Source organism: Heteronotia binoei, chromosome 3 (assembly GCF_032191835.1).
Source record: "Heteronotia binoei isolate CCM8104 ecotype False Entrance Well chromosome 3, APGP_CSIRO_Hbin_v1, whole genome shotgun sequence".
NCBI lineage: Eukaryota > Metazoa > Chordata > Lepidosauria > Squamata > Gekkonidae > Heteronotia > Heteronotia binoei.
This window is the reverse complement of record NC_083225.1, coordinates 93,456,937-93,482,004: the sequence shown is the minus strand read 5'-3', so window position 1 is coordinate 93,482,004 and position 25,068 is coordinate 93,456,937. Positions and strand designations below refer to the sequence as shown.

The 25,068-nt window shown below is 43.1% G+C and overlaps 1 protein-coding gene across 1 annotated transcript in view; it reads left to right on the top strand.

The window, feature by feature from the left end:
• The first annotated feature begins 5,091 nt into the window (after nt 1-5,091).
• Nucleotides 5,092-25,068, top strand: part of UMODL1 (uromodulin like 1) — a 59,491-nt gene continuing 39,514 nt past the window's right edge. The window contains exons 1-3 of the mRNA XM_060235265.1: nt 5,092-5,287; nt 10,039-10,281; nt 24,748-24,906. Coding sequence (XP_060091248.1) covers nt 5,146-5,287; nt 10,039-10,281; nt 24,748-24,906 — 544 coding nt within the window. The 5' untranslated portion in view covers nt 5,092-5,145. The remainder of the gene's footprint in view (nt 5,288-10,038; nt 10,282-24,747; nt 24,907-25,068) is intronic.

The window sequence follows — 25,068 nt, the reverse complement described above, 5'->3', positions numbered from 1 at the left end:
TCTAGTAGTAAAACAAAATTTGAGGCCAGTAGCTCCTTAAAGACTTGTTTGTGAAATGTGAAAATGATATTTGGCTAAATGCTTCACACCACTTTCAAGGTTGCAGTACACTAAACCAGAGCCTATGGTAGCCAACTCATTTGGGAAATTTCAGGATATTTGGGAGTAAAACCTGGGGACAGCAGAGTTTGGAGAGAGGAAAACTAGCAAGGATGTAATTCCATAGAATCCAGTTTCTGAAACAGCTATTTTCCCCAGAGAACTGATCTATGTAGTCTGGAGATCTGTTGTAATTCCAGGAGATCTCCCAGTTCTTTTGGAGGTTAGCTACCCTATGCAGAGATCAATCTTTTCAGGAAAGTAGCCATACTACCCCTTAGTCAGGGATGTCAAACATGCAGTCCGTGAGCCAAATCAGGCCCCCAGAGGGCTCCTATCAGGCCCCCAAGCAACTGGCTGTCACCTGCTTCCTTCTCCCTCTCTCTTGCTTCCTTCTGCATCACAGCTTGCTTTGCCAGGCTTGCTTAATCACACAAGAGCAAAGCCTTTATTTTCTCCATTGGCTGAGGCTCCTACCTTGAGGAGGAAGGGGGGGGAGACAGAACTTGCTTTTCCAGACTCTCTCAATCACACAGCAGAGCTACCGAGCTAAGCCTCTCTTCCTTTTATAGGCTGAGGTTCCTCCCCCTCCTCGTCCCCTGAGGAAGGAAGGAGCCAGAGCCTCCTTTGCCCAGTTCCTTCGATCCCATGGGAGAAATACAAACAAAGCACCTTTAAGACCAACAAATGCTAATGTTTTAAGCATGTTTTATTTTAAGTTTTTTTTTAAAAAAAAAATCTTTGTGTTTGTCTGTTTCCTTTATAAAGTTTATATCTCTGCTACCTAATCTTAAATAGGTACACACATGGCCCAGCCTGACAAGGTCTCATTATGTCTGATCTGGCCCTCATAACAAATAAGTTCGACACCCCTGCCTTAGTATGAGCTATTTTGGTAATGGGGGGGGGGGGGGGGAGGTTGTCATTTATTTTATTTAAAGTCTGAATAAAGCTGTGAGACAGTTGCTCTAAATGGATTTGCTTCGCCCTTTTTAGCCACTATCAAATATTAGGGTGAAATCTGCTGGAGTAGCTACTTATGTTTTCAGGGGAGCTGGTCAAATTCCACTTAATTAGTGGTGGGTGCAAAACCTAGACACAGACTCTTTTTTTCTTTCTTCTCCATATGAGAATGTTTTCTGACTGACACTTTGCTTTAACTAACTGTGTCAGTGATTAAGGCCAGTTTAATCTTAATTTGGAAACAAACACTTAAAGAACACAATAGAGTAACAGATTAAAAAGATAAACTGCTGGTATTTCATAAGCAATAATTTTTTCTTCAGGCCTCAGGGGTTATTTTGCTGTGTGCTGGTGAAATGAACGAATCACCTAGACAACTAAAAAAACTTACTCCAGATTTACTCTTCTGTTGCTCATACCGCCTTTGGAGATTTAAACACATAAAGCAGAAATCATTATTGTTCCTAGCAGGGATAGCAAAATACCCAAACCAGCAATAAAATAGCACTCCGTAAACCTTTATACTATTTGAAAGTCATGAAAAGAAATATATTTGACTTTGCTTTGTAATCATTAGTAATGTAGTGTGAATGCAGAAGACTGAAAAGAATAAACAAGTTAATAAGGTGCTGTGGGAGCTGTTCAGGTGAAGGCTTGTGAAAGGTGGAGCCTTGAGTTACCTGGGCAGAACATTTAAACAGGATGTTTACAGAAACTCATGTCCTTACGCTGGTGTGTCCAAGATTAGATTTTTGCCCCTTAAATTATATTTCTAACAATTTTTGCAATCTCTTCTATTTCTATATTTGTTCCCCTTCTCTCTCACCTGTCATTGTGATGTTTAATTAAAACTAACAGGCAAATAAGAAGGCCTAGACAGAAACCCAGTACCTCTTCATTTAACTTTTTTGTTACAGTTGTTTCATAGTGGGAAATGAAGAGAGCCTGGTATATTGAACAGGAGTGAGTTTGGTATTTGCTGTTCTTGGCTAGGGTACAAATTCAGAACAGAGACAGAGCCATATAGAACAGGGATGTGAGCCAGATGTTACATATGGCTTGCCACTTGGTAATCTCTGACCTAAATTTGACTTATATTCAATAGAGAAGCCATGATGACAATATCAGTATTTCTGTTTTAGCATTTTATACCATTAGTCCATATCCCAATTGGGGGGGGGGGTTGTTTGAATATTTTGTAGTATCAAGTGGGGATGAGCATGAACTGGGGAAATGGTTCATGATAGTTCATGGTTTGATTGATTGCCCGAACCAGTGGTTCATGTTGGTTCATGGTTTGATTGATTTCCTGAACTGGTTCATCATTCATTAGGTTCAGGAGGTGGTAGACCAGCCCCCTCACAAGTTAGAGATGCCAAACTCACGGGAAGTCTTCAGCAGGCTTTCTTTTACCAGCCCAGCCCTTCAGGTATGGCAAAGTGCCTCCAGGAAAGCTCAGCTCTAGCTTCAGGTTCAGTCCCTGAAACCATAGAAAGGAATACCTTCCCAACCAGGAGACATGTTTAAAAAATTGCCCCACTGTGTGGGATTAAAAGGAGCTCCTCAAAGTCTCCCCTAAATCAGTCAAACAGCAAACAACAACTGCACTAACTCATCTCTCTTTGTGCTGCAAAGTGAAAGCACCTAAGTCAGGGTGTGATATTATACTGGTATACAATCTGCTCCAAGTTTAATGGAAGCCCCATGGTGGGCTCCCAGAGCTGCCATTCAAGCTATGGACAACTACTTTGGGTATTTCTAGGGCTCTCCACAAGTCCACCCCCAGCATTGCCTAGGAATTCATTGAACCGGCACCAGGCTGTCTGGAGAATGAACTGCAAAAATGAACCACCATTAAAAAAAAGGGTTTATTTTTTTGTTTCAGAATGATGCAACCAAATGAGCCAGTTCAAAACAAACCATGAACTGGCCTGTTTTGTGCATTTCATTTTGTTCATTTCTTGGTTTGTGCCCATCTCTAGTATCAAGCATTTGATGCCAACAAGCCACATTGATACTGTTTTACCCAACGAATTCAGTGATCAGTAGACTTAACTAAAGTAGGACTGCCCAGTGGCAGTCACAGACCAAATAAGCACAGACACAGACCATAAATTTTATATTACTACTTTTTTGTAATACCTTCAAATTTAGTTTTGAAGCAAGTGGGGAATAATTAAGGAATGCAGTAGGGGGGAAGAAAGAAGAATGGTTTGGATAACAATTTTGCAAATGGAAGGAAAGGTCCAAAGAGATATGAAAGAAATTAGTAGAATGGAAAAAGTAAAAATATCAAGGCAAAGTTAAAAAAACAAAAACCTATCAATAATGTGGTTGAAAGAGAAATTGGTTGAGATGAGAAAAATCCCAGGTTTGACAAATTGTACAAATGGTTGTTCAGAATATCTCCTGCTTTTCCAAAATGGCTGACAAATCTATTTAGAGTTCCTTACTGAAAACCTCTCTGGACTTGTTTCCATTGCACTGTGCGTGATTTCTTGTAGTGATCACAGCAATAAGGTGTGCAATGACAGCATCCAGGGATGTAAAAATTCTTCAAGATTTGCCTAGTATGCTTCTTCTACCACTTGATTAAGGCCATTTTGCCCTTTCAATATACAACCTAATGCTGAAAATAGAAGTTGTCCATGGACAACACTTTGCCACAGAGAGCTCTGGATTTCTCCCCTGTCTGCATGGGTACATGTTAAAATGAAAGGTGAATAAAGCTAATAGCATAATCACATGAAAGACCACGTGCGTGCTTTGCCCATAACAGTTCTTAGTCACTTACCCATACCAAGATGTTCATCCTATGGCATCTTCCTTAGCAAGAGTCTCTCCTTTTATTTAGATGTGTATTGTGCCCACAGCAGGTCTTCCCTTCTCCCATGCCATCTGTAGCTAGGGAAAAGTGAATGACTATATGGAACAGCAATTCCAGTTTGTTCAATAGTTTTCTCCTTGGTAAAGGAGCATGGCAGACATAAATGGAGGGGGGGACCATGTGAACTATTTAGACCACATAATAACATTTAATGATGTCACAGGTTGTTTTTTCAATCTCATTTTGACCCAGGCTTATTAGCAATAGAACAATTAACAGACATTTTCACATTCTGACATGTTACTGTTTTCCCACACTAATGCAACCCAGATCAAAAGTTTTCTGAATTTGTTAATTTTACTATTCTGCTATTGGATTTTATCTTTGTACCAGTTTGCATTCTAAACCCCACCGGCTATATGTGGCTCTGCTTGCTGTGCCTCATTCCTCGTCTGAAGAAGTGTGCATAAACACAAAAGCTTACATTCTGAATAAATGTTTGTTGGTCTAAAAGGTGTTACTTGACTCCTGCTTTGTTCTAAAGTTAATGTAACAGCACTTAAATACTTAGGATAGTATATACCAACTGGTGAATTTTTTTATGGACTGTATGTATATCTTGAAGATAGATTTCAATTCACACACTAAATCCATTTATATACAGGCTTTTAAAAAAAAGTTTAGATAAATCAAAAGACTTTGGTGCAAACCACTTCATGTTTAGCTCCTTAGCCTAAGAATATGTTGACAAAACGTTGCTGTTTTTCCTAGGTTAAATCCCAAAACATATCAGAAATGGCTGGTGCAGTTTGCACTAATCTCAATACACTGAGTGAGTGGTTGGGGCAATCTCATTATATAGCATTACCTTACTCTTGGTATCTCATAGAGTATGATGATGTCATGCCATTTCATAAGTTTGCATGCAGACATCATCAGTTACTATAATGTGTGGTAGCATTGACTTAAAATATGATAGTGGTTCACCTTTACAACTTTTGCATTATTATCTTTTCTGGTTATGGCCAATTGACTTCAGAAGAGCTTCCAAGTAAGTCTGCTTTAATCAGTTGTTATTTTGTAAATCACTACATCAGGCTGCTGAGGATCAGGATCAGTAATTGAGATGCAGGCAGTCCATAGGGAAAGCATTAATGAACCTACACAGGTAAGAGTCGCTCTTTGTTCTCAGACCAGTTCTACTCATATACAAAAGAGAAAAGCGAGAAAATTCTCTTTTATTTCCTAAACCCTGGATGCAATACCAACAGCTATTTTGTTCCCCAGGAAAAATAAAGACTGCAGAAATGACAAGGATCTCAGTTTCTGGGATCCTAGTTGCTGCTATCTTCACCTTCTGCACCAGTATGGGACAGGAAGCAGGCAACACTTTCACAGGTGAGCAACAATACACTTTAACAGCACAGTTGTGTTGGTGGAGCTTTATGCAGAATTTTAACTTGCAAAAGACACTGGATGCTGTTCAAAAATCTACCCGAGGGCCATTTATTTTAATCAAACACAACTCTTCTCATTCCCAGAACTCACTGTTGAGTGTGGATTCAGTATATTGGTTTTTGGCTATGTGTTGTTTTTGATGTAGGATTTTAGGTGGCAAATAGGATAAGCTTTGTTAAGACAGTGATAATAAAAGAGATGTGTGAAGTGGGAACTACTTAGTGTGTATGGAAAAGGACTCCATTTGCACTGGACTTACTGCTGTGGCATCATTAACATAGTGGGGATTGTGTATATATCTTTTGTTTCAGGCTCTGGTATCTATAAAATTTCTTGCTGCGAAATAGAGGGACAGGGACTGTATTCTCAACTGGGGTAGAGAATACAGAAAACTAGCAGTTTAGCCAGCAAAAGCAGCTAAAAACATTATAGAGTGGAAGTGGTGAATGGGAATGAATGATGCTTTGAAAGAAGATGTATAAAATAAGGTGGGTATGGACCAGAACATGCAAAATATTGTCCATCATGCTCTTAACCCAGTCATGGAGAAAGACAAATGAGATTGTGTATACCGCTTATCACTGCTTTCAGTATTAAGCACTGGACTAGTATTGACGGATACTTTAAAAATATCTGCATTTTAGAATTTCTTTTTTCTGCTTTTCAAATATTGACAGTTGTTTCTCATGTGAAAAAAATTATCCATGAATTCTAACTAGAACAGTTGGTAGTCATTACAATGCCAACAAGATTATTGAGACTGTGTGACTATCACTGGTCTAGAATGAGTGGTTTCAGAGTAAAAAGACTGAGCCTGCTTTCTTGGTGTTCTCAGATCTCATTGTTACCAATTTGTCCTGGTCTAAAAAGTCTTTGAAATGCCAGCTATCATGCTGAACTAGCTTTTAACACCTAATGTCACAGTCTTCTAAACCCTGGGTTTCATACAAGAAAATATTCATAATAGAATAACAAAACAGAAAAAACAATTTTTAAAAGTGCTCAAACAATCTGCTGTGCTTTACTGTAGAAATAGACAGGAAATTGATAGATGAAAAAGGATGAGATGGATGGATGAATATGTGCCAAAGTGTAAAAAGCCAGATGAAATTATTCTCTGCTGGATGAGACTGACCTGTTTTCACAGAGTACCTCCAAAAATAGCTGTAGTCCTCATGTATTGATTTACATTTTTTTTAGAGGAAAGTTTAGGTACTCCTCAATGCTTGTTTTGTTTTCCATAGAATACGGACATAAATGAAGTGGGTCCACTCACAGGATAGAAATTATTGCAGCTGTAAAGGTGAGGGTGTGGGGAGTAAGCAAAAATAAGGAAATGCAGGGAAAATGTATCTCATTAGTATGGATAGTGTACATTGGCGGTCTGAGGGGAGGGAGGTTTATGATTCATGGGCAGTTGGCAGCCTTCTTTGATTTTTCTTTATTTGTATGTTGAGTAATTCTTATGGTCAATGCATGTACAGCTGAATGTATGATTTAAACTCCACATTTATCTTAGTTCTCGTCTCCAGTTTTGTTTGTACAGTGAACATGCAGTGGCTCTTTCTTACAAACAGCTGTACACATGCTTGCAGAATGTATGTGTGTTTCCTGTGACATGTGAACCAGGCTTGTCACAATAGATACCTTGTATTTTCCAACAGCTTGCTTGCTACATTCATGTATTTATTGTCATTGGGTTTTTAAAAATAATCAAGAACAATCTGGCAGGATTAAAAACTGAAAGTTTGCACAAACTACCGTGGATGCAATGGAAAGAAATTTCTAAGGAATTTTCTGGTGGTAACTGTGATTATCTCGTAACTGTGATTATCTCTGTTTCAAATACAAGAGGGAAACAAACTTTAAACATTTCTTTGGTTCCTAGTTAGTGCAGTAACAGTTTTAATTTTCATATATATCTTTGCTGTAAAGGTGAAAAAGGTGCTAAAATTCAACTATCAATTGATGATAATAAAAATAATACAGCAGCAATCATCTTCTTATAGCCTTACTGGAAACTTCAGCTACTGGTTAGTAACAAGCCATTCAGCAAAAACACATTTTAATTAGCTTAATGGCAGTCTAATCCTTGTGATTTAGAGCTAAGGAGCAGAGAATGCCAATTTGTTGAGCATTGTGCTTAGCAACCCTACTCAGGGGATTGGCTTCCTAGGCTGTAGTTTGGCTCTCAAAGGAATCTTCAAACTCAGTTTACAGCTGGGCTTTGTTTGAGTGTAAGGTGGAAGTCAAAGGGCTAATGAAGCTACACAAAATGAGTTCTTTCAGTAGTTTCCTAACTATTGTTAGGATTATGATCTAATAGTGCAAGGCGGACTCAAAGAGGGAATCACCACTTGGCACCATGGCAACATAAGCAATGCTCCCCCCCCCCCCCCAAAAAAATTAGAATACATGGTAGAATGAAGGGAACAAAGCTGTATGCACGTAACAAAAATCCTGATGCAGATCAGTAATTTTTTGGAAAAGCCAGAGTGAGAAAATCTGAGATTCACATCAAACAGCACAAATTCCATTATAGAAGCAGTTTACTGCTATAAACACAAAATGAATATTGTGGGACTTTTGTTTGGAAAATTTGTATGTTGCCTCTTCAAGGAACCTACCCAAGGCAACTTACAAAATAAAACATAATAAAAACATAGAAGTTATTAAAACACAGCAGAAAATAAAACACGGAGCAGCTTAAAATGGGTCTTCTTAAATGTTTCTCAGGCCAAGAGCAGACTATAAAATGATGTTAAAAATCACCTCTTTGGCAAAAAGAAACATGTTGCACTGGTGGCTAAAAAAAAGTAGTGTAGCCACCAGATAGGTCTGATGGGAAAGGACGTTCCGCAGGTAGAGATACATACTGAAAAAGCATTTTCTTTTGTCGCCCCCTCTGTCACTTCTGAAGGTTGGGGCACTGTTACGTATGTGAAGGCATGCCCGGACTTGTTGGGTATAAGCTCCTTCCTGGCTCGTTGGAGCTATAGGACTGAGCTTGAGGTGCATCACAATAGACTGAGAGGGTCCTAGGATTTCTCCTGCCCCAACTGTATATTACCACCTGTTCTGGTGCTTAGCAGTAGCATGTAGTAGAGATGCTAATCACTAGTAGAGATGCTAATCACTAATAAAGAGCTTTAATCACTACGCAAGAGCCTCCTCATGTATCAAACCCACTATCTAATAGGCACATAGACCAAGGCTTATGAGCAGGATATTAGCTGGGGGAGCTGGACTGTATAGGAAAAGGGATTTTTTTGAACAGGAAGGCAGTTCCGGCTGGCTTGGCATCAAGGGTGTGGCCTAATATGCAAATGAGTTCCTGTTGGGCTTTTTCTACAAAAACCCCTGTGTAAAACCAGGGTGATGTCAGGGCATGTGGCCTAATATACAAATGAGTTCCTGCTGGACTTTTTCTGCAAAAAAAGCCCTGGGAAGAAGTACCCTGTCCCCAAGTCATTGAGGGCTTTAAAGGTAAGAACCAACTGCATAAGGATGTGCAGCCAGTGCAGCTCTTCCAACACTGGTGAGATGATCAAAAATCATGGTAAAGTGTTATCTTTCTTCTTTGAAATGACAAGTCTTTAACTCTTCTAGCTTTCTAGAAAAGCCCCCCATTACAGCATTTGTTATTGCTTGGTACAGCCCTCTTATTTCTGGATCACCACACAATTCTACAACACCATTTAAATGTTATTAAGAAATATAAACTCTCAAAAAGGAAACATGCAAGGACTTGCAAGGTGGCGGCGGCTCATCACATATAACTCTCTTCCATGACTTCCTCTTTCCCTTCCTTGTCAGTCCCATAGGTACTCCTGTTTTTCTCCTTCCTCCTCTCCTTCCCACATACTAGCCAATCTACCTTTATCTGACACCCTGTCTTCATTCCCTCCCCGGCAGCTGGGAAAACTCTGACCCAGTTGTGTGGTTCTGGCCACCATGTTCAGGAGTATATGCAAGGACTTGTGGAAGAACACCTCACTTTTCCCTTTATCCACTTCCCCACACTATTTCCTCTTTCCCTTCCCCTGGCAGCCCCCATAGCTCCACCTTCCCTTGCTTCCTTCTCTCCTTCCTGCCATCATGCAACCTCCCTGTTATCTGCCCCCCACAGTCAGCTATATTTGTTATTTACTTCATTTATACTCCACTTTTCTCCACAATGGAAACTCAAAGCAACTTGCATCATTCTCTTCCCCTCGATTTATTTTCACAACAGCCCTGTAAATTAGGTGAGGTTGAGTACTTGTGACTGGCCCAAGGTCACCCAACCAGCTTCCATTGCAGATTAGAGATTTGAACCTGGGTGTCCAAGATCCTAGTCTGAAATTCTAATCATACACCACTCAAAATTTCAAGGGTTTAATTTCTTAAAGCTATTGGTGTTGCTTATATTATTTCAGTGTTTTTAAACCCCTCCCAAATTTTTTAAAAAAGATTTTAGATTTTTCATCAAATCTGGGGCATTTTTTCACATTTGTAGAATGCCTTGTTTGTAGTCTACCTTGTATATTCATGGCTCCACTCTCCAGATTTAAACATCCAGAGACTGAGCATGTTGAGAATTAGACATATTGGTCCTTGGTTCCCTGAAACTTCATCAATTAGAAGGTGCTTAAAACAATATCTTTCTGTGACACTCCTATTTAATTTATGTCACTGTGTTTCCTTTCCAGAGAAAGGTCTCTCCTTGCTGGGCTACCATTTATGCAATTATAGTGTGACCAAGCATGTGTCTAAAATGGTTGCCTATCAAAAGTCATATGAGAAGCAAACTCCATGTGGAGGATGGATTCCTTGGAGAGTTTGCACCAAAACTTATTACAAAGAAGAGTATCACACAATCACAGTCCCAGAGCCTATGAACATAACAGAATGCTGTGAAGGATATGAACAAGTCGGTCTCTATTGTTCTTTACGTAAGTATTATATTAACTATGAAAACAACACAATTGGCCTACGAGTTACCAGATTAACTGCTTTTTTAGATATCTGCATCATACTCAAATACTAGCATCTATTATAGGTTAGGTTTGGTTCATTCATAGCTGAGGCACATAGGTTATCATCACAGTATGACATAGTAGTGAGCCTTTGGTTTATGTTTCCTGTTTCATGTAGGCCCCCTTTTGTGTCACAATGCTCAATCAATGGATGACAACATAGTTTATTTGAATGTAATGGGGGGAACGTAAAGGCTATGAGGCTTATTCCTGCATGGATAATTACCATTAGGATAGATTACATTCGCAAGCCAGCCCTGATTCTCACTGAAACCCTTTGTAATTCCTCTGTCTGACCTTTTCATGTAGGTAGCTGAGAGAATACATCTTGCTTTTTAATTCTGCCATTTGGTATTCAGTATCATCTAGGATTTGCTTTTATACGCAGCCCCCTCCATGTTTCTGGGAAGAACTACCATGGCCACAACTACCCATCAAGGTGTACATTTGGTTGAGTCTGTGAGAAAGAAGTATAAATTAACAAAACCAAAACTCTGTCTTTAAAGGTGGCTGCCCAGGGTTAGTAGCAGTGAGTTGCTTTCAAAATTGTCTCACATATGGACTGTGTTGGGGTGGAAGTATATCATTTACCTTCAGCCCTCAGAGCCTAGTGAATGGTAATGCACTGTCTAGACATATTGTTAAATAAATGATGACAAGACAGAGGAAGTTGACAATCAGTGGAATGAATTCACAGCAGGTCATTGAACTATTGCTAATTTCCTCCTCTGACTTTTCTTGTATTAGTTTTCTCTGGGTTCTCTGAATTATTAGAATGAAGAGGTACACACAGTAGTAAAGTGTGATTTCTCCCTTGATGCTTTTCTCAAATCTTCACCCTTCAGAAGCCTGGGTTATTTGCTCATAGGGCCATTTTGCACTTTATGTGGCTTAGTAGTTTGCTGCTTGTCTGTTCTGTGTCTTCCCACATGCCATCAGCCACATCTTTGGATACTTAAATCCAGTGACTGGAGCTGTGAAGGTGTAAGACGTATCTTTCAACAAATCTTTAAAGAGTTCCAGGTTTGCAGAAATATGTAAAATCTTTTTTAAAAAGACATTGGGTGGTTTTAAAAAAATCCAAAAATAATAAAGGAGTGCCTGCAGCTTTAAGCAATGGGATTTTAAAAAAACTTTTTGGTATTTATCTTTACTGTGTATCTCACCTTTTGTGTGCTACTGTTCAACAGCAGCCACCCAATGACAACCTCCAGATCAAGGGTGGAGATCACCTGGAAATATAACTGTTCTCCAGATCACAGAATCATAGAGTTGGAAGGGACCTCCAGGCTCATATAGTCAAACCTCCTACACATTGCAGAAAAATCACAAGTATCTCCCCCTGCCCTCCCTCTCATGATCTGCCTAAGTTCACAGAATCAGCACTGCTGTCAGATGGCCATCTAGCCTCTGTTTAAAAACCTCCAAAGGAGGAGAGCCCATCACCTCCCGAGGAAGCCTGTTACACTGAGGAACTGCTCTAACTGTCAAGAAAGTTCTTCCTAATGTTTAGCTGAAAGCTCTTTTGATTTTATTTGAACCCATTGGTTCTGGGACAACAGAAAACTCCACACCATCCTCTATGTGACAGCCCTTCAAGTACTTGAAGATGGCTATCATATTACCTCTTGGTCATCTCTTCTCCAGGCTAAACATACCCAGCTCCTTCAAGCTGTGCTCATAGGACTTGGCCTCCAGGCCTCGCATCATCTTCGTTGCCCTCCTCTGGACAAGTGCTAGGTTGTCTATATCCTTCTTAAAGGTGTGATGCCCAAAACTGAACACAATACTCTAGGTGAGGTCTAACCAGAGCAGAGTAAAGCAATACCATCACTTCTCACTATACTTCTGTTGATAGAGCCCAAAATTGCATTTGCCTTTTTAGCTGCTACATCACTGTGCTGACTCATGTTCAGTGTATGGTCACTAAGACACCTAAATCCTTTTTGCATATACTACTGCCAAGACAAGTCTCCCCATTCTATAATTATGCATTTCATTTTTTCCTACCTAAATACAGAATTTTACATTTATCCCTGTTAAAATTCAACGGTCAACGGGCATCCTTACTTGCGGTCAAAAAATAACAACAAAGAAAAGGCATGCACCTGCCTCACAAAGTGTGCAAAGACTAAAGCTTGCGTGTTGGAACATCAGAACCATGCTTGACACAGTAGACAGTGGTCGCCCTGAATGACGCTCTGCTCTAGTTGCCCACGAACTTCTCAGGTTGAATATCGACATAGCAGCTCTCAGTGAGGTCCGTTTCCCTGAGGAAGGTAGTCTTCAAGAACACGGTGCTGGCTATACCCTCTACTGGTCAGGTAAGTCAAAGGCTGAGAGCCGCCTTTCTGGCGTTGGCTTCATGGTCAGGAACTCCATTGCCTCCAAACTCGAAAACCTGCCAACAGGTCACTCAGATCGCATCATGTCCATGCGCCTCCCACTTCAAAACAAGCAGCATGCAACACTCTTCAGTGTGTATGCCCCAACCCTTCAAGCAGATCCTGCAGAAAAGAACAAGTTCTATGCTGATCTACACAACCTCGTACGGAAGACCCCTACAGAGGACAAGGTGATCATCCTTGGCAACTTCAATGCCAGAGTAGGTAAAGACTCGGAAGCCTGGAAAGGAGTACTTGGCAAACACGGCATTGGCAACTGCAATGACAACGGGCGCCTCCTGCTAGAATTCTGCACGGAGCACCAGCTCACCATCACCAACACTATCTTCCAGCAGAAGAACAGTCTGAAGACAACCTGGATGCACCCACGGTCCAAGCACTGGCACCTTATCGACTACATTCTGGTGCGCCAGAGAGACCTTCGAGATGTCTTACACACCCGACTAATGCCCAGTGCAGAATGTCATACGGATCATCGTCTTGTACGCTGCAATCTCCGTCTTCACTTTAAACCCAAACCCAGGAGAGGAGGTATCCCTCGGAGGAAGTTTCAGGTTGGCAGTCTCCAGTCAGCCGAAGTTAAAGCTGCCTTCCAGGCAAAACTCCAGTCAAGAATTGAGGACCCCAGTTGCCCCACAGACCCCTCTCCAGAAGCACTCTGGGAACACCTAAAAACTACCGTCCTGCAGATCTCTGAAGAAGTCCTCGGGTTCTCCACAAGGAAGAATAAGGACTGGTTTGATGAGAACAATCAAGAGATCCAAGATTTACTGGCGAAAAAGAGATCTGCCTACCAAGCACATCTTGCTCAGCCCTCCTGTCCTGGGAAAAAAGCAACCTTTCGCGCTGTATGTAGCAACCTCCAGTGCAAGCTTCGAGACATTCAGAACGAGTGGTGGACCAAGCTTGCTGAGAGAACCCAGCTGTGTGCAGACACTGGTGATTTAAGAGGGTTCTACGAAGCCCTGAAGGCAGTATATGGTCCATCATATCAGACTCAGAGTCCCTTGCGTAGTGCAGACGGCCAAGTGCTCCTCACAGACAAGGCATCCATATTGAACCGGTGGTCGGAGTATTTTCAGGTTCTCTTCAGTGCCAACCGCGTAGTTCAAGATTCAGCAATTCACCTCACCCCACTTCAACCAGTGAAAACAGAGTTGGATGAGATCCCCACTCTAGAAGAGACTGTTAAAGCCATCAAGCAACTGAAAAGTGGCAAGGCAGCAGGAGTTGATGGAATTCCACCAGAGATCTGGAAGCATGGGGGCACAGTACTACATAGCTCACTTCACAAAGTACTTGTCACCTGCTGGGAACAAGGCAAATTACCACAGGACTTTCGCGATGCAATCATCATCACCCTATACAAGAACAAAGGGGAAAAGTCAGACTGCTCCAACTACCGGGGGATAACCCTGCTCTCCATCGCAGGCAAAATCCTTGCCAGAATACTCCTGAACAGACTGGTGCCCGCCATTGCAGAAGAACTCCTCCCAGAGAGCCAGTGCGGCTTCAGAGCTAACAGGAGCACCACCGACGTGGTATTTGTTCTCAGGCATCTCCAAGAGAAATGCAGGGAACAGAACAAGGCTCTGTATGTGACTTTTGTCGACCTTACCAAAGCTTTCGATACCGTTAGCAGGAAAGGCCTGTGGCAAATCTTGGAACGTTTAGGATGTCCCCCAAGGTTCCTCAGCATGATCATCCAGCTACACGAAGACCAGCGAGGCCAAGTCAGACACTGCAACGACCTCTCGGAGACCTTCCCAATAGGCACAGGTGTAAAGCAAGGCTGCGTTCTCGCGCCAACTCTCTTTACGATCTTCTTTAGCATGATGCTTCAAAGAGCTGCAGTAGATCTAGATGAGGACGATGGTGTCTACATCCACTACCGCACCGATGGCAGCTTGTTCAACCTGAGGCGACTAAAGGCCCACTCCAAACAATGGAAAAACTCATCCGAGAGCTACTGTTTGCTGATGATGCTGCACTCGTCTCCCACTCGGTATCAGCTCTGCAGCATATGACGTCCTGCTTTGCAGAGGCTGCCAAGCTATTCGGCCTAGAAGTTAGTCTGAAGAAGACAGAAGTTCTCCACCAGCCTGCACCCCAGGAAGATTACCACCCTCCCTGCATCACTGTGGGTGAATCAGTTCTGAAGACAGTCCAGCAGTTCAGCTACCTGGGGTGCATCATCTCCTCAGATGCTAAGATCGACAAGGAGTTTGACAACAGGCTGGCAAAGGCAAACCGTGCCTTTGGCCGATTGCACAAAAGAGTGTGGAGCAACAAGCATCTGAAAAAAGGCACAAAGATCAATGTTTACAAAGCGGTTGTGATGACAACCCTCATCTACGGCTCCGAATCGTGGGTTTTATACCGTCATCACCTGCGACTCCTTGAGCGCTTTCATCAGCGCTGCCTTCGCACCATCCTCAACATCCACTGGAGTGACTTTGTGACCAACACTGAAGTTCTCAAGCGGGCAGAGGTTACCAGCATCGAGGCACTGCTGTTGAAGACGCAGCTGCGCTGGGCAGGGCATATTTCTAGGATGGAAAACCACCGCCTTCCCAAGATTGCCCTGTATGGTGAACTCTCCACCGGCCATCGAAATAGAGGGGCACCAAAGAAGAGGTACAAGGACTTCTTGAAGAAATCCCTTGGCACCTGTCGCATCAACCATCACCAGTGGTCTGCCCTAGCCTCAGATCGCAAAGCATGGAGGCACACCATCCACCAGGCTGTTTCTTCTTTTGAGAACGCACGCATAGCTGGTCTTGAGGACAAAAGGAGATTGAGGAAGAATCGCACTGCTACAGCACCAACCCTAAATCAGACTTTTCCCTGCAGCCACTGTGGCCGGACCTGCCTGTCCCGCATTGGTCTTGTCAGCCACCAGCGAGCCTGCAGCAGACGTGGACTATTGCACCCTTCTTAAATCTTCGTTCGCGAAGCCAAGCCGAGAGAGAAACAAAACAGATCCCAGCACAGATCCCTGAGGTACTCCACTTGTCACTCCTTCCCAAGAGGATGAGGAACCATTCACAAGCACTCTTTGGGGGTGATCTGTCAACCAGTTACAGAGCCACCTAACAGTAATAGGATCTAAACCATATTTTACCAATTTGTCAATGACAGAGATCAGTTCCCTTGGATAAAATGGCTGCTTTGGATGATAGAACCTATAGCATTTTACCCTGATGAGGTCATGGCCTCTCAAAACTCCATCCCCAGATCTCCAGGCATTTCACAACCTGGAGCTGGCAACCCTAAGGGGAACTGATCTCTATAGTTAGGTGATTTGTTGTGATTCTTGGAGAGCTGCTGCTGCTGCTTCTACTGCTGCTGTGGGGCAGGGGGTGGGGAAGGAGGTGGGAGGCTGGGAGAGTGATGAGGCAGAAAGAGGCTAATGGGTGGGGTGCAGAAAGAGAGAGGAAGTAACAGGTATGGAGCAGAGAGAAAGTAAGAGGACAGGTGGCAGTAGGGAGAAAGAGTGAGAGACAAAGAAGTAGGGCAAGAGGGGAGGAAGCAAAAGTAGGGGGAATGGGATAGCTGCCCACTTGTAATGTCTGAAAAGGGGGCACATGTTTCCTTAGATTACTAAACCTGAATGTAAGGTTATTTTACTTTAGTACCTCAGTAATCGGTTTTCTTAGGTGCTTCATTACTAATAAACAAATTCTACTGCACAGGGGCACTGAAGTGGACATATGTTGGGAAGCTGATTACAGTTTCCCACCCAGCAAGCATTTATTTGCATGTAAGCGGATTTCCCCTTCAGAGATTATATGTGGACTCCAGGCAACAAATAGGAGACTCATCAGCCTTGTAAAATATAGGGATGGGCATGAACTGAACCACGAAGTAATACTCATCATGAATTTTGCCCTGTGTGTGGTTTATGAACAAAAGTTTGTGGGAGATCTGCTGTAACAAACTTCCACAAACTTTTGAAGCAGTTCATGGATGAAGCAGAAAGCAGGGGTTTAAAGGAACTCGAGTCCTCTTAAATCCCTGCTTTCTGTTCCCAGCAAAAGCCGCAAGCTGAACAACAGGGAGATATTATCCACTGCTCAGATGCTTCAGGCTATCTTGTGCAGTCCCTTTACTACAGAAGACAGCCTAAAAAACAGCTGAGCTGGTGGGGAGCAGTCTCTTTACCCATCAGCTGTTTTGGGTTCTCTTGTACAGTCTCTTCAGGGCTGGCCACGCCACTAGGCAAACTAGGTGATTGCCTAGGGTGCCGGCCTTCTGGGGGTAATGAATTGGGTGCCTCCATGTGACTTCTTGACATTATCAGTGCGGGGGGGGGGGGGGGTGCCAGAAGTTAGCCTTGCCTAGGGTGCCAAACAGTTAGGGCTGGCCCTGAGTCCCTTTAGATGGGCGTGTTTAAAGGGGCTGCACAAGGAAGCCCAATGGAGCTGAGCCTGTGGGGAGAAGTCTCTCTATCAGCACTGCTTCAGATTCTGTTCTGCAGCCCTTTCAGCCAGCCTGCACAAGGGAGCCCAATGGAGCTGAGCTCAGTCTCTCCACTGGCCCAGCATTGGGCTTTCTCTCTGCAGACCTTTTGCAGGGCCACAAACTAGTTCAGTTCAGGAATAGACCTTCTGGTTTGGTTTGCAGTTTGGTTCATGGGTCAACCATGAACTGAACTATATTTCCCCAGTTTGTGCCCATCCCTAGTAAAACATGTACCAGCCCTTATGGCTGTCTTATTGGATGAATGAAATATGAATGCTGAATAATATGGAATGTATAGATTTTAAAAATATTTACCTTGCCTCTGTTTGCCTGGAGTAGAAAAACTGCAGCAATTTCATTTCTTTAATTAATTCTCATGCTGCTAATTTTAATGGGGCACCCAAGCATGCAAGCTGTGTGCACTATTGCCATCTTAGTTAGCATATCAGGAGAGGCTTTGCTACCTGAAAGAATTCACAGGCTGAATTTCATCCTTTAAAGGGGTTTGACAGATGGGCTCACTCTGGGGGTTGGTCCCATAGTAATTATAGCTTGATAGAATGTGACAGGGATGTTCTGGAGGTCTGTCTCTATATTTTGGTTGGTGTAAAAAATGATGACCCTGACATTCCAGTTGAATGGCTACTGTGCCTCTGAGCCAGCATTGTTACACACCCCAGTTGCTTGCACAAGTTTTTCAGACTACATATATGACTTGTTAAAATGTTTTTGCCAACATAAAAAAGAATAAAAGAGCTGCTTTGAACACTGAAGTCACTTAAGCTGAAACTCTGAACCATGTTGTGACAGGTTCATATGCAAGGTGTTGGATTGCCAGGTTCATACGGAAGGTGTCAGAACATTAATAGCTCAAGTAAACAACTAGTTTCACAGTAAGAACTAATGTTCAGTGGTTCAGTTGTGTGAACAAGGATATATCTTTTTAAATTTAAATATTTTCCTGCTTAAAATGAATCAAAGTTTGACTGGGTTACTATTCACATATTCTCATTTCCTTTCTCCCCAGCCCTTATTTCTACATTATAAACCACTATTTATTATAGCTTTTGTACATCCAAGAGACATGTTTTTCATTGAAATCTTTCATTGAAATCTGCCTCCGTTCCTGAGGACTGGAAGGTAGCAAATGTCACCCCCATCTTTAAAAAGGGTTCCAGAGGAGATCCGGGAAATTACAGGCCAGTCAGTCTGACTTCAATACCGGGAAAGTTGGTAGAAACCATTATCAAGGACAGAATGAGTAGGCACATTGATGAACACGGGTTATTGAGGAAGACTCAGCATGGGTTCTGCAAGGGAAGATCTTGCCTCACTAACCTGTTACATTTCTTTGAGGGGTGAACAAACATGTGGACAAAGGAGACCCGATAGATGTTGTTTACCTTGACTTCCAGAAAGCTTTTGATAAAGTTCCTCATCAAAGGCTCCTTAGAAAGCTTGAGAGTCATGGAGTAAAAGGACAGGTCCTCTTGTGGATCAAAAACTGGCTGAGTAATAGGAAGCAGAGAGTGAGTATAAATGGGCAGTCTTCGCAGTGGAGGACGGTAAGCAGTGGGGTGCCGCAGGGCTCGGTACTGGGTCCCATGCTCTTTAACTTGTTCATAAATGATTTAGAGTTGGGAGTGAGCAGTGAAGTGGCCAAGTTTGCGGATGACACTAAATTGTTCAGGGTGGTGAGAACCAGAGAGGATTGTGAGGAACTCCAAAGGGATCTGTTGAGGCTGGGTGAGTGGGTGTCAACGTGGCAGATGCGGTTCAATGTGGCCAAGTGCAAAGTAATGCACATTGGGGCCAAGAATCCCAGCTACAAATGCAAGTTGATGGGGGTGTGAACTGGCAGAGACTGACCAACAGAGAGATCTTGGGGTCGTGGTAGATAACTCACTGAAAATGTCAAGACAGTGTGCGTTTGCAATAAAAAAGGCCAACGCCATGCTGGGAATTATTAGGAAGGGAATTGAAAACAAATCAGCCAGTATCATAATGCCCCTGTATAAATCGATGGTGCGGTCTCATTTGGAGTACTGTGTGCAGTTCTGGTCGCCGCACCTCAAAAAGGATATTATAGCATTGGAGAAAGTCCAGAAAAGGGCAACTAGAATGATTAAAGGGCTGGAGCACTTTCCCTATGAAGAAGGGTTGAAACGCTTGGGGCTCTTTAGCTTGGAGAAATGTCGACTGCGGGGTGACATGATAGAGGTTTACAAAATAATGCATGGGATGGAGAAAGTAGAGAAAGAAGTACTTTTCTCCCTTTCTCACAATACAAGAACTCGTGGGCATTCGATGAAATTGCTGAGCAGACAGGTTAAAACGGATAAAAGGAAGTACTTCTTAACCCAAAGGGTGATTAACATGTGGAATTCACTGCCACAGGAGGTGGTGGCGGCCACAAGTATAGCCACCTTCAAGAGGGGTTTAGATAAAAATATGGAGCACAGGTCCATCAGTGGCTATTAGCCACAGTGTGTGTGTATATATAAAATTTTTTGCCACTGTGTGACACAGAGTGTTGGACTGGATGGGCCGTTGGCCTGATCCAACATGGCTTCTTTTATGTTCTCTTATGTTCTTATGATGTGCTACAATAGCTAATGATACCAACAGTTTTGTGGTGCCAGCAACATTTGTTCATTACTTTAACAAGAAGAACTGGAAGGGAGAGAGATTTTTAAAAAAATTGGAAATCCCTTCTAACATTTCAACAGCCAAAGACACTTGAGCTCCAAGGGTAGATGAGTAGCTGCTTTATCACTTAGCACCCTCCTCCATAGTGGAGCACTGCAGCACAATTACTTTGATCTCTAAGTTCCAAGACTAGCCACAAAAAGCAAGGGACATATTTCACAATGGTGTTGTTCCCGCCTCCCTTTCTGTGCTTCTTAATGGGACAATCTATGGGAGAGAATTGGGATTGGACACACACATCATGACGTTCCCTCCCCCCCATTCCAGAGTACTTTAAGCAGTTTCAGGCTCTGCCCCATTCACAGCTTAAAAGTCCTGGAAAAGGGAGTACAATTAATTAAGATCAGAGCAAGCACTTTTTCTGTGATTGTAATTAACCCATCAAGATTTTTTTTTTTTTTAGTTTTAAAGCGATCACAGTCTTTAAAACCTTATAGGGTCCTTGACTGAAGGGTGTTGGTGTGTGGTTGGGGGATATGTGCACAGTATTTTCCCAACCATGAGACCATATATCGTTAAGGGCTCTAGTAGGTGAGTTCCTCCTTTTGTCCTTCCAAGATAGATATATCTTAAATGACAGATCATTTCCTTTTAAATACTAGTAGCTGCATGGGGGAGCTTGTTTTGATGACTGAAACCAAGTGGAAGTTAAAGGCTTACGCCTCCTTTTTCTTACCTTGATGGTTGTGACTCTGAGGCAAATTGAGGCTCCAGGAATCTGCAGCTTGCATTTTGTAGTCAGTTGAGCTCTGATATTAAACTGCTGTCAATGTTCCATGGCTCCTGGAAGGCAATCCTTATTAGTATATTTTGAGGGAAGAGGAGTTCCTTTCCTTTTTAAATTATTAATGTATATGCTAATATTTTTCTATTTATTTGGAGAGTCATAAGAACATAATAAGAGCCCCGCTAGATCAGACCTATAGCCCATCTAGTCCAGTGTCCTGTCTCGCACAGTGGCCAACCAGTTCCTCTGGACAGCCAACAATTCAGCATAGAGGCTGAGACCTTCACCTCATGTTGCCTCCTGGCTCTGAGAGTCAGAAAATTAGTGCCCCTGAATGTGGAGGTTTCCTTCAGTCACTGCAGCTAGTTGCCATTGATAGTCTTATCCTCCATGAATCTATCTAATCCCATTTTAAAGCTGTGTATCTGTTGCCATCACAACATCTTCTGGCAGCAAATTCCACATTTTAATTACTCTGTATGCAAAGTAGTACCATATTTCCTTCTGTCCCTCCTGAACCTGCTGCCCATCAGTTTCATTGGGTACCCCTGAGTATGCAGAAATCCTTACCTGGTCTGTGAGCAACCTTGTTTAATTGTCCTAGCACAGGGGTGGCCAACGGTAGCTCTCCAGATGTTTTTTGCCTACAACTCCCATCAGCCCCAGCCAGTATGGCCAATGGTTGGGGCTGATGGGAGTTGCACGCAAAAAACATCTGGAGAGCTACCGTTGGCCACCCCTGTCCTAGCAGATAGGCTCAAGACCATCAACTTCCCTACTGGAAGGAGAGAGAACTGAATAACAATAATATCACCAGGACTTTTTTGCATTCCTTTGCATATTAGGCCACACACCCTTGATGCAGCCAATCCTCCAAGAGCTTACAGTAGGCCCTGTACTAAGAGCCCTGTAAGCTCTTGGAGGATTGGCTACCTCAGAAGTGTATGGCTTAATATGCAAAGGAGTTCCTGCTACAAAAAAGCCCTGAATATTACCACTTGTTTTTGATATCATGCTATCAGACAGCTTAGTACTATTTTCCTGCTGCAGTTCTTGCAAGAGAACTGTAATTATCTGGGATGTTTCAGTTGAAGGCAGGCATTCTTAATTGAGATCTACTTGCCCTTATTTATTGCTGGCTCTGTTATTGCTATTGGCCATTCATAAGTATCCATATTTCTGTTTGGAAGACCTGAGAATCTACAATCCACTTCATAACTAAGCACTGAAACAGTGTGTCAGAGGAGCAGCACTAGCCCATTCATTCCATTTACTGTGAACTTCTGTGCCAAATCATGTAACTTTCCTCTGCTTCTTTGAGTGTAAAAGCTACCACACGCACTGGGTGCCTTTGATTGCCAGAAACTCACACAAAGGCTCCATGCTACCACCCTGGCAGTCATAATGTATAAAGAGGAGCCAAATTTAGTGAATGACATGCATCGGATGTGTTGCAAGGCTTTGTGAGTTTATGGAACTGAAGTATTTACAAATGGAGATGCATGAGATCTTAAAGTTCTATCTGCACACACATACATGGTTGATCTAGAGCAGGGGTCTCCAACCACTCGGCCATGGATTGGTACCGGTCTGTGGCTTGCTAGCAACCAGGCCATGGAGCAAGGCAGAGGCACCACCCTTGCCTGCCTGGGACCCAGGCAGATGAAAGAGGCAGCTCGGCCTTGCTCCAAGGCAGAGAAGCTGTGCCACCCCTTTCACCCACCCAGGATCTGGGTGGACAAAAGAGGCAGCGTGGCCTTGCTCCAAAGCTGCCTCCCCTCATTTAGCCTACCCTTCATTTATAGACCCCAGATGATAGGTGGGTTTTTTTAAATAGAATGGGGAGGCAGATTGGCCTTCTGCTACCTGGCCACCTAGCAGGGAGGCAGTAGATACAGCCCCAGTCTCCCTGTCATTTAAAGACCCCCATGGGGAGCAGGGATGGGGCGCAGGCAGGGGGTCAGCCCGGGGTGGCAAAAACCCCAGTGCCCCTCCTCCAGTCCGTGGAAAAATTGTCTTCCACTAAACCGGTGCCTGGTGCCAAAAGGTTGGGAGCCACTGATCTAGAGGACTGGATAGAGATGCACATAACCATAGAAAGGAACACACATGCAAACAAACAGAATTTCTTCCTGCACACCTGCTGTTTTACCAGTGCCTCTCCACATGAGGACTGATTAAGTCTGGAAATAGGACTGTGGCATAGAGGCAGCAGAGGAGGTCTCACCTAGTGGGCCCAAGGCAGCAGCTGCTCTAGGACAGGGCAAGGCACTGCTCAAGCAGGCAGTAGCAACTTGATGGGCCCAGTGGGGGTAGGGGCCACCTGCAGGAGAGTCTCCCTCCCATCTGGCAGTGGCTGAGCATAGCAGCATGGGCAGGAGGTTTGCCAGTTCAGGGCATTAAGTGTGTGCAAGGGGCAGCAAGGGCCTCTGGTTAGCCCTATGCAATCAAAGTTGGCAAGGAAGGGGTTAAAAGGGGAGCAAGGCTTCAGAAGGGAAGGATGGTGCTGAGCTTGGCGAGCATAGGTGGAGGCCCAGGGAGATGGCAGCAGAGGAAGGCAAGCTAGCTGGGAAAGACTGAGAGGGTACAGAGAAAAGAGAAAGGAGGAACCGAATGGAGGACCAGGCACCTGGGACAAGATCAATACTCCTAAGCTGTGGAGCCTTGTGAGCAAAAATTCTACTTTGTGAGCTACTAGCATTAAAGTTGTGAGCTACTGCAAACATTTGTTTGCTCTGGGGCCATTTTTTCCTGAGCTAAGACAAAAATCTGTGAACTAGAGGCTAAAAAACTGAGCTAGCTCACACTAACTTAGCTTAGAGGGAATACTAGACAAGATAAAGCTATGAGACCTGGGGAGGCCTGGTTGAACTGCTTCAAGGCAGAAGCAAAGCTCAGCGCCTGAGGTTTTGAAGGTGCAAGGTGAGTCTGTTGAAGGGAACTGCTCTTGTGTGGAACCCTGTGTGGACTTTGCTCATTCCAGTAAAGAGACACACATTGCATCTGGTCAGTCTCTGCTGCCCATGGAAGATATTTATGATGTCCTGCTGCTCCCTGTAGAAAAGAATAAGAGTTCAGTAGCAAAGACTAACAAAATTTGTAGTAGGGTATGAACTTTTGTGAGTCACTGCTCACTTCTTCAGATTCTTGGTGGGGCCAAGAGGACTAAGAGCATAAGAAAAGCTTTGCTGGAACTGACCAGCAGTTTATCTAATCCAGCATCCTGGTCTTGCACTGTGGCAAACTAGTTGCCCTGGAGGTCCAAGAAAATGGCATAGAGGCCAGCCAAAGCATTTCCTGAATGTCGCCTCCTACCAATAGTATTCAGAGGTGAATTGCCTCTGGGTGTGGAGCGTCTATTTAGAACAAAGCAGGAGTCAAGTTCACCTTTAAGACCAACCAATTTTTATTCAGAATGTAGGTTTTCGCATGCTCTCTTAAGCATACTTCATCAGACGAGAGGATCCCCTCGTCTGATGAAGTGTGCTTAAGAGAGCACATGAAAACTTACGTTCTGAATAAAAATTGGTTGGTCTTAAAGGTGAACTTGACTCCTGCTTTGTTCTACTGCTTCAGACCTACACGGCTGCCCACTTGGAACTTCTCTTTTGTGATCACGATTCATAGCCTTTGATGTACACATCTTTTCATTGCTACATCTATAGTGAATTCCACTTAATTAACTTTTTAAATTTGTTTTTTAAAAATTATGACAGCTGAAATTACTTGGAGGGATTCTAATACTGTCTTAGCAATGCATATTTGTGTGGGCTAAAGTGGCAGTTTCCTACTTGGATACATTCAACTCACATCCAGAAAGAAATGATGCATTGAATAAAATAACTTAAAAGGTGCCTGGGAACAAATGAATCTCACAACTGGCTTGGTGCTCCCAAGAGAGTTTTGAGACTGTTTTTCAAATGGCACCCACAGACTTTTCATGTTGGGGTATGACATATGGTGGTAATGAAGATCTGTTATTCAAGTGCGGGGGCGGGGGAGACAGTCATGCTTAAAGAAGCCTTTTCTATTTTAGACATTGGATGCAATTTTACTGTTAATTATTTTACTATGTAGCCTTAAACAGATCCAGTGAATTTGCCTCAGCATTTGGTGTATGCCCAAAGGAAGTGGAAGAGTTAAACGATTCCTGTACAATTGATAAGGATTGTCCAGAACATAAAAAATGCTGTAAGACATCTAAAGGGATGAGTTGTTCAGACCCTGTTCCTGAAGGTATGTTATTAAGCAATTTGTGTTCCTCATTCCAGGAAAAGAGCCTTCTCAATCACTACCCCCCCCCCCCCCGTTGGTGGAACCAACTGCCAGAGGAGGTTAGAGCCTCGCCCAGTTACATAAGGCCTGCAAGGCAACATTATTTCGGCTAGCCTTTAACTG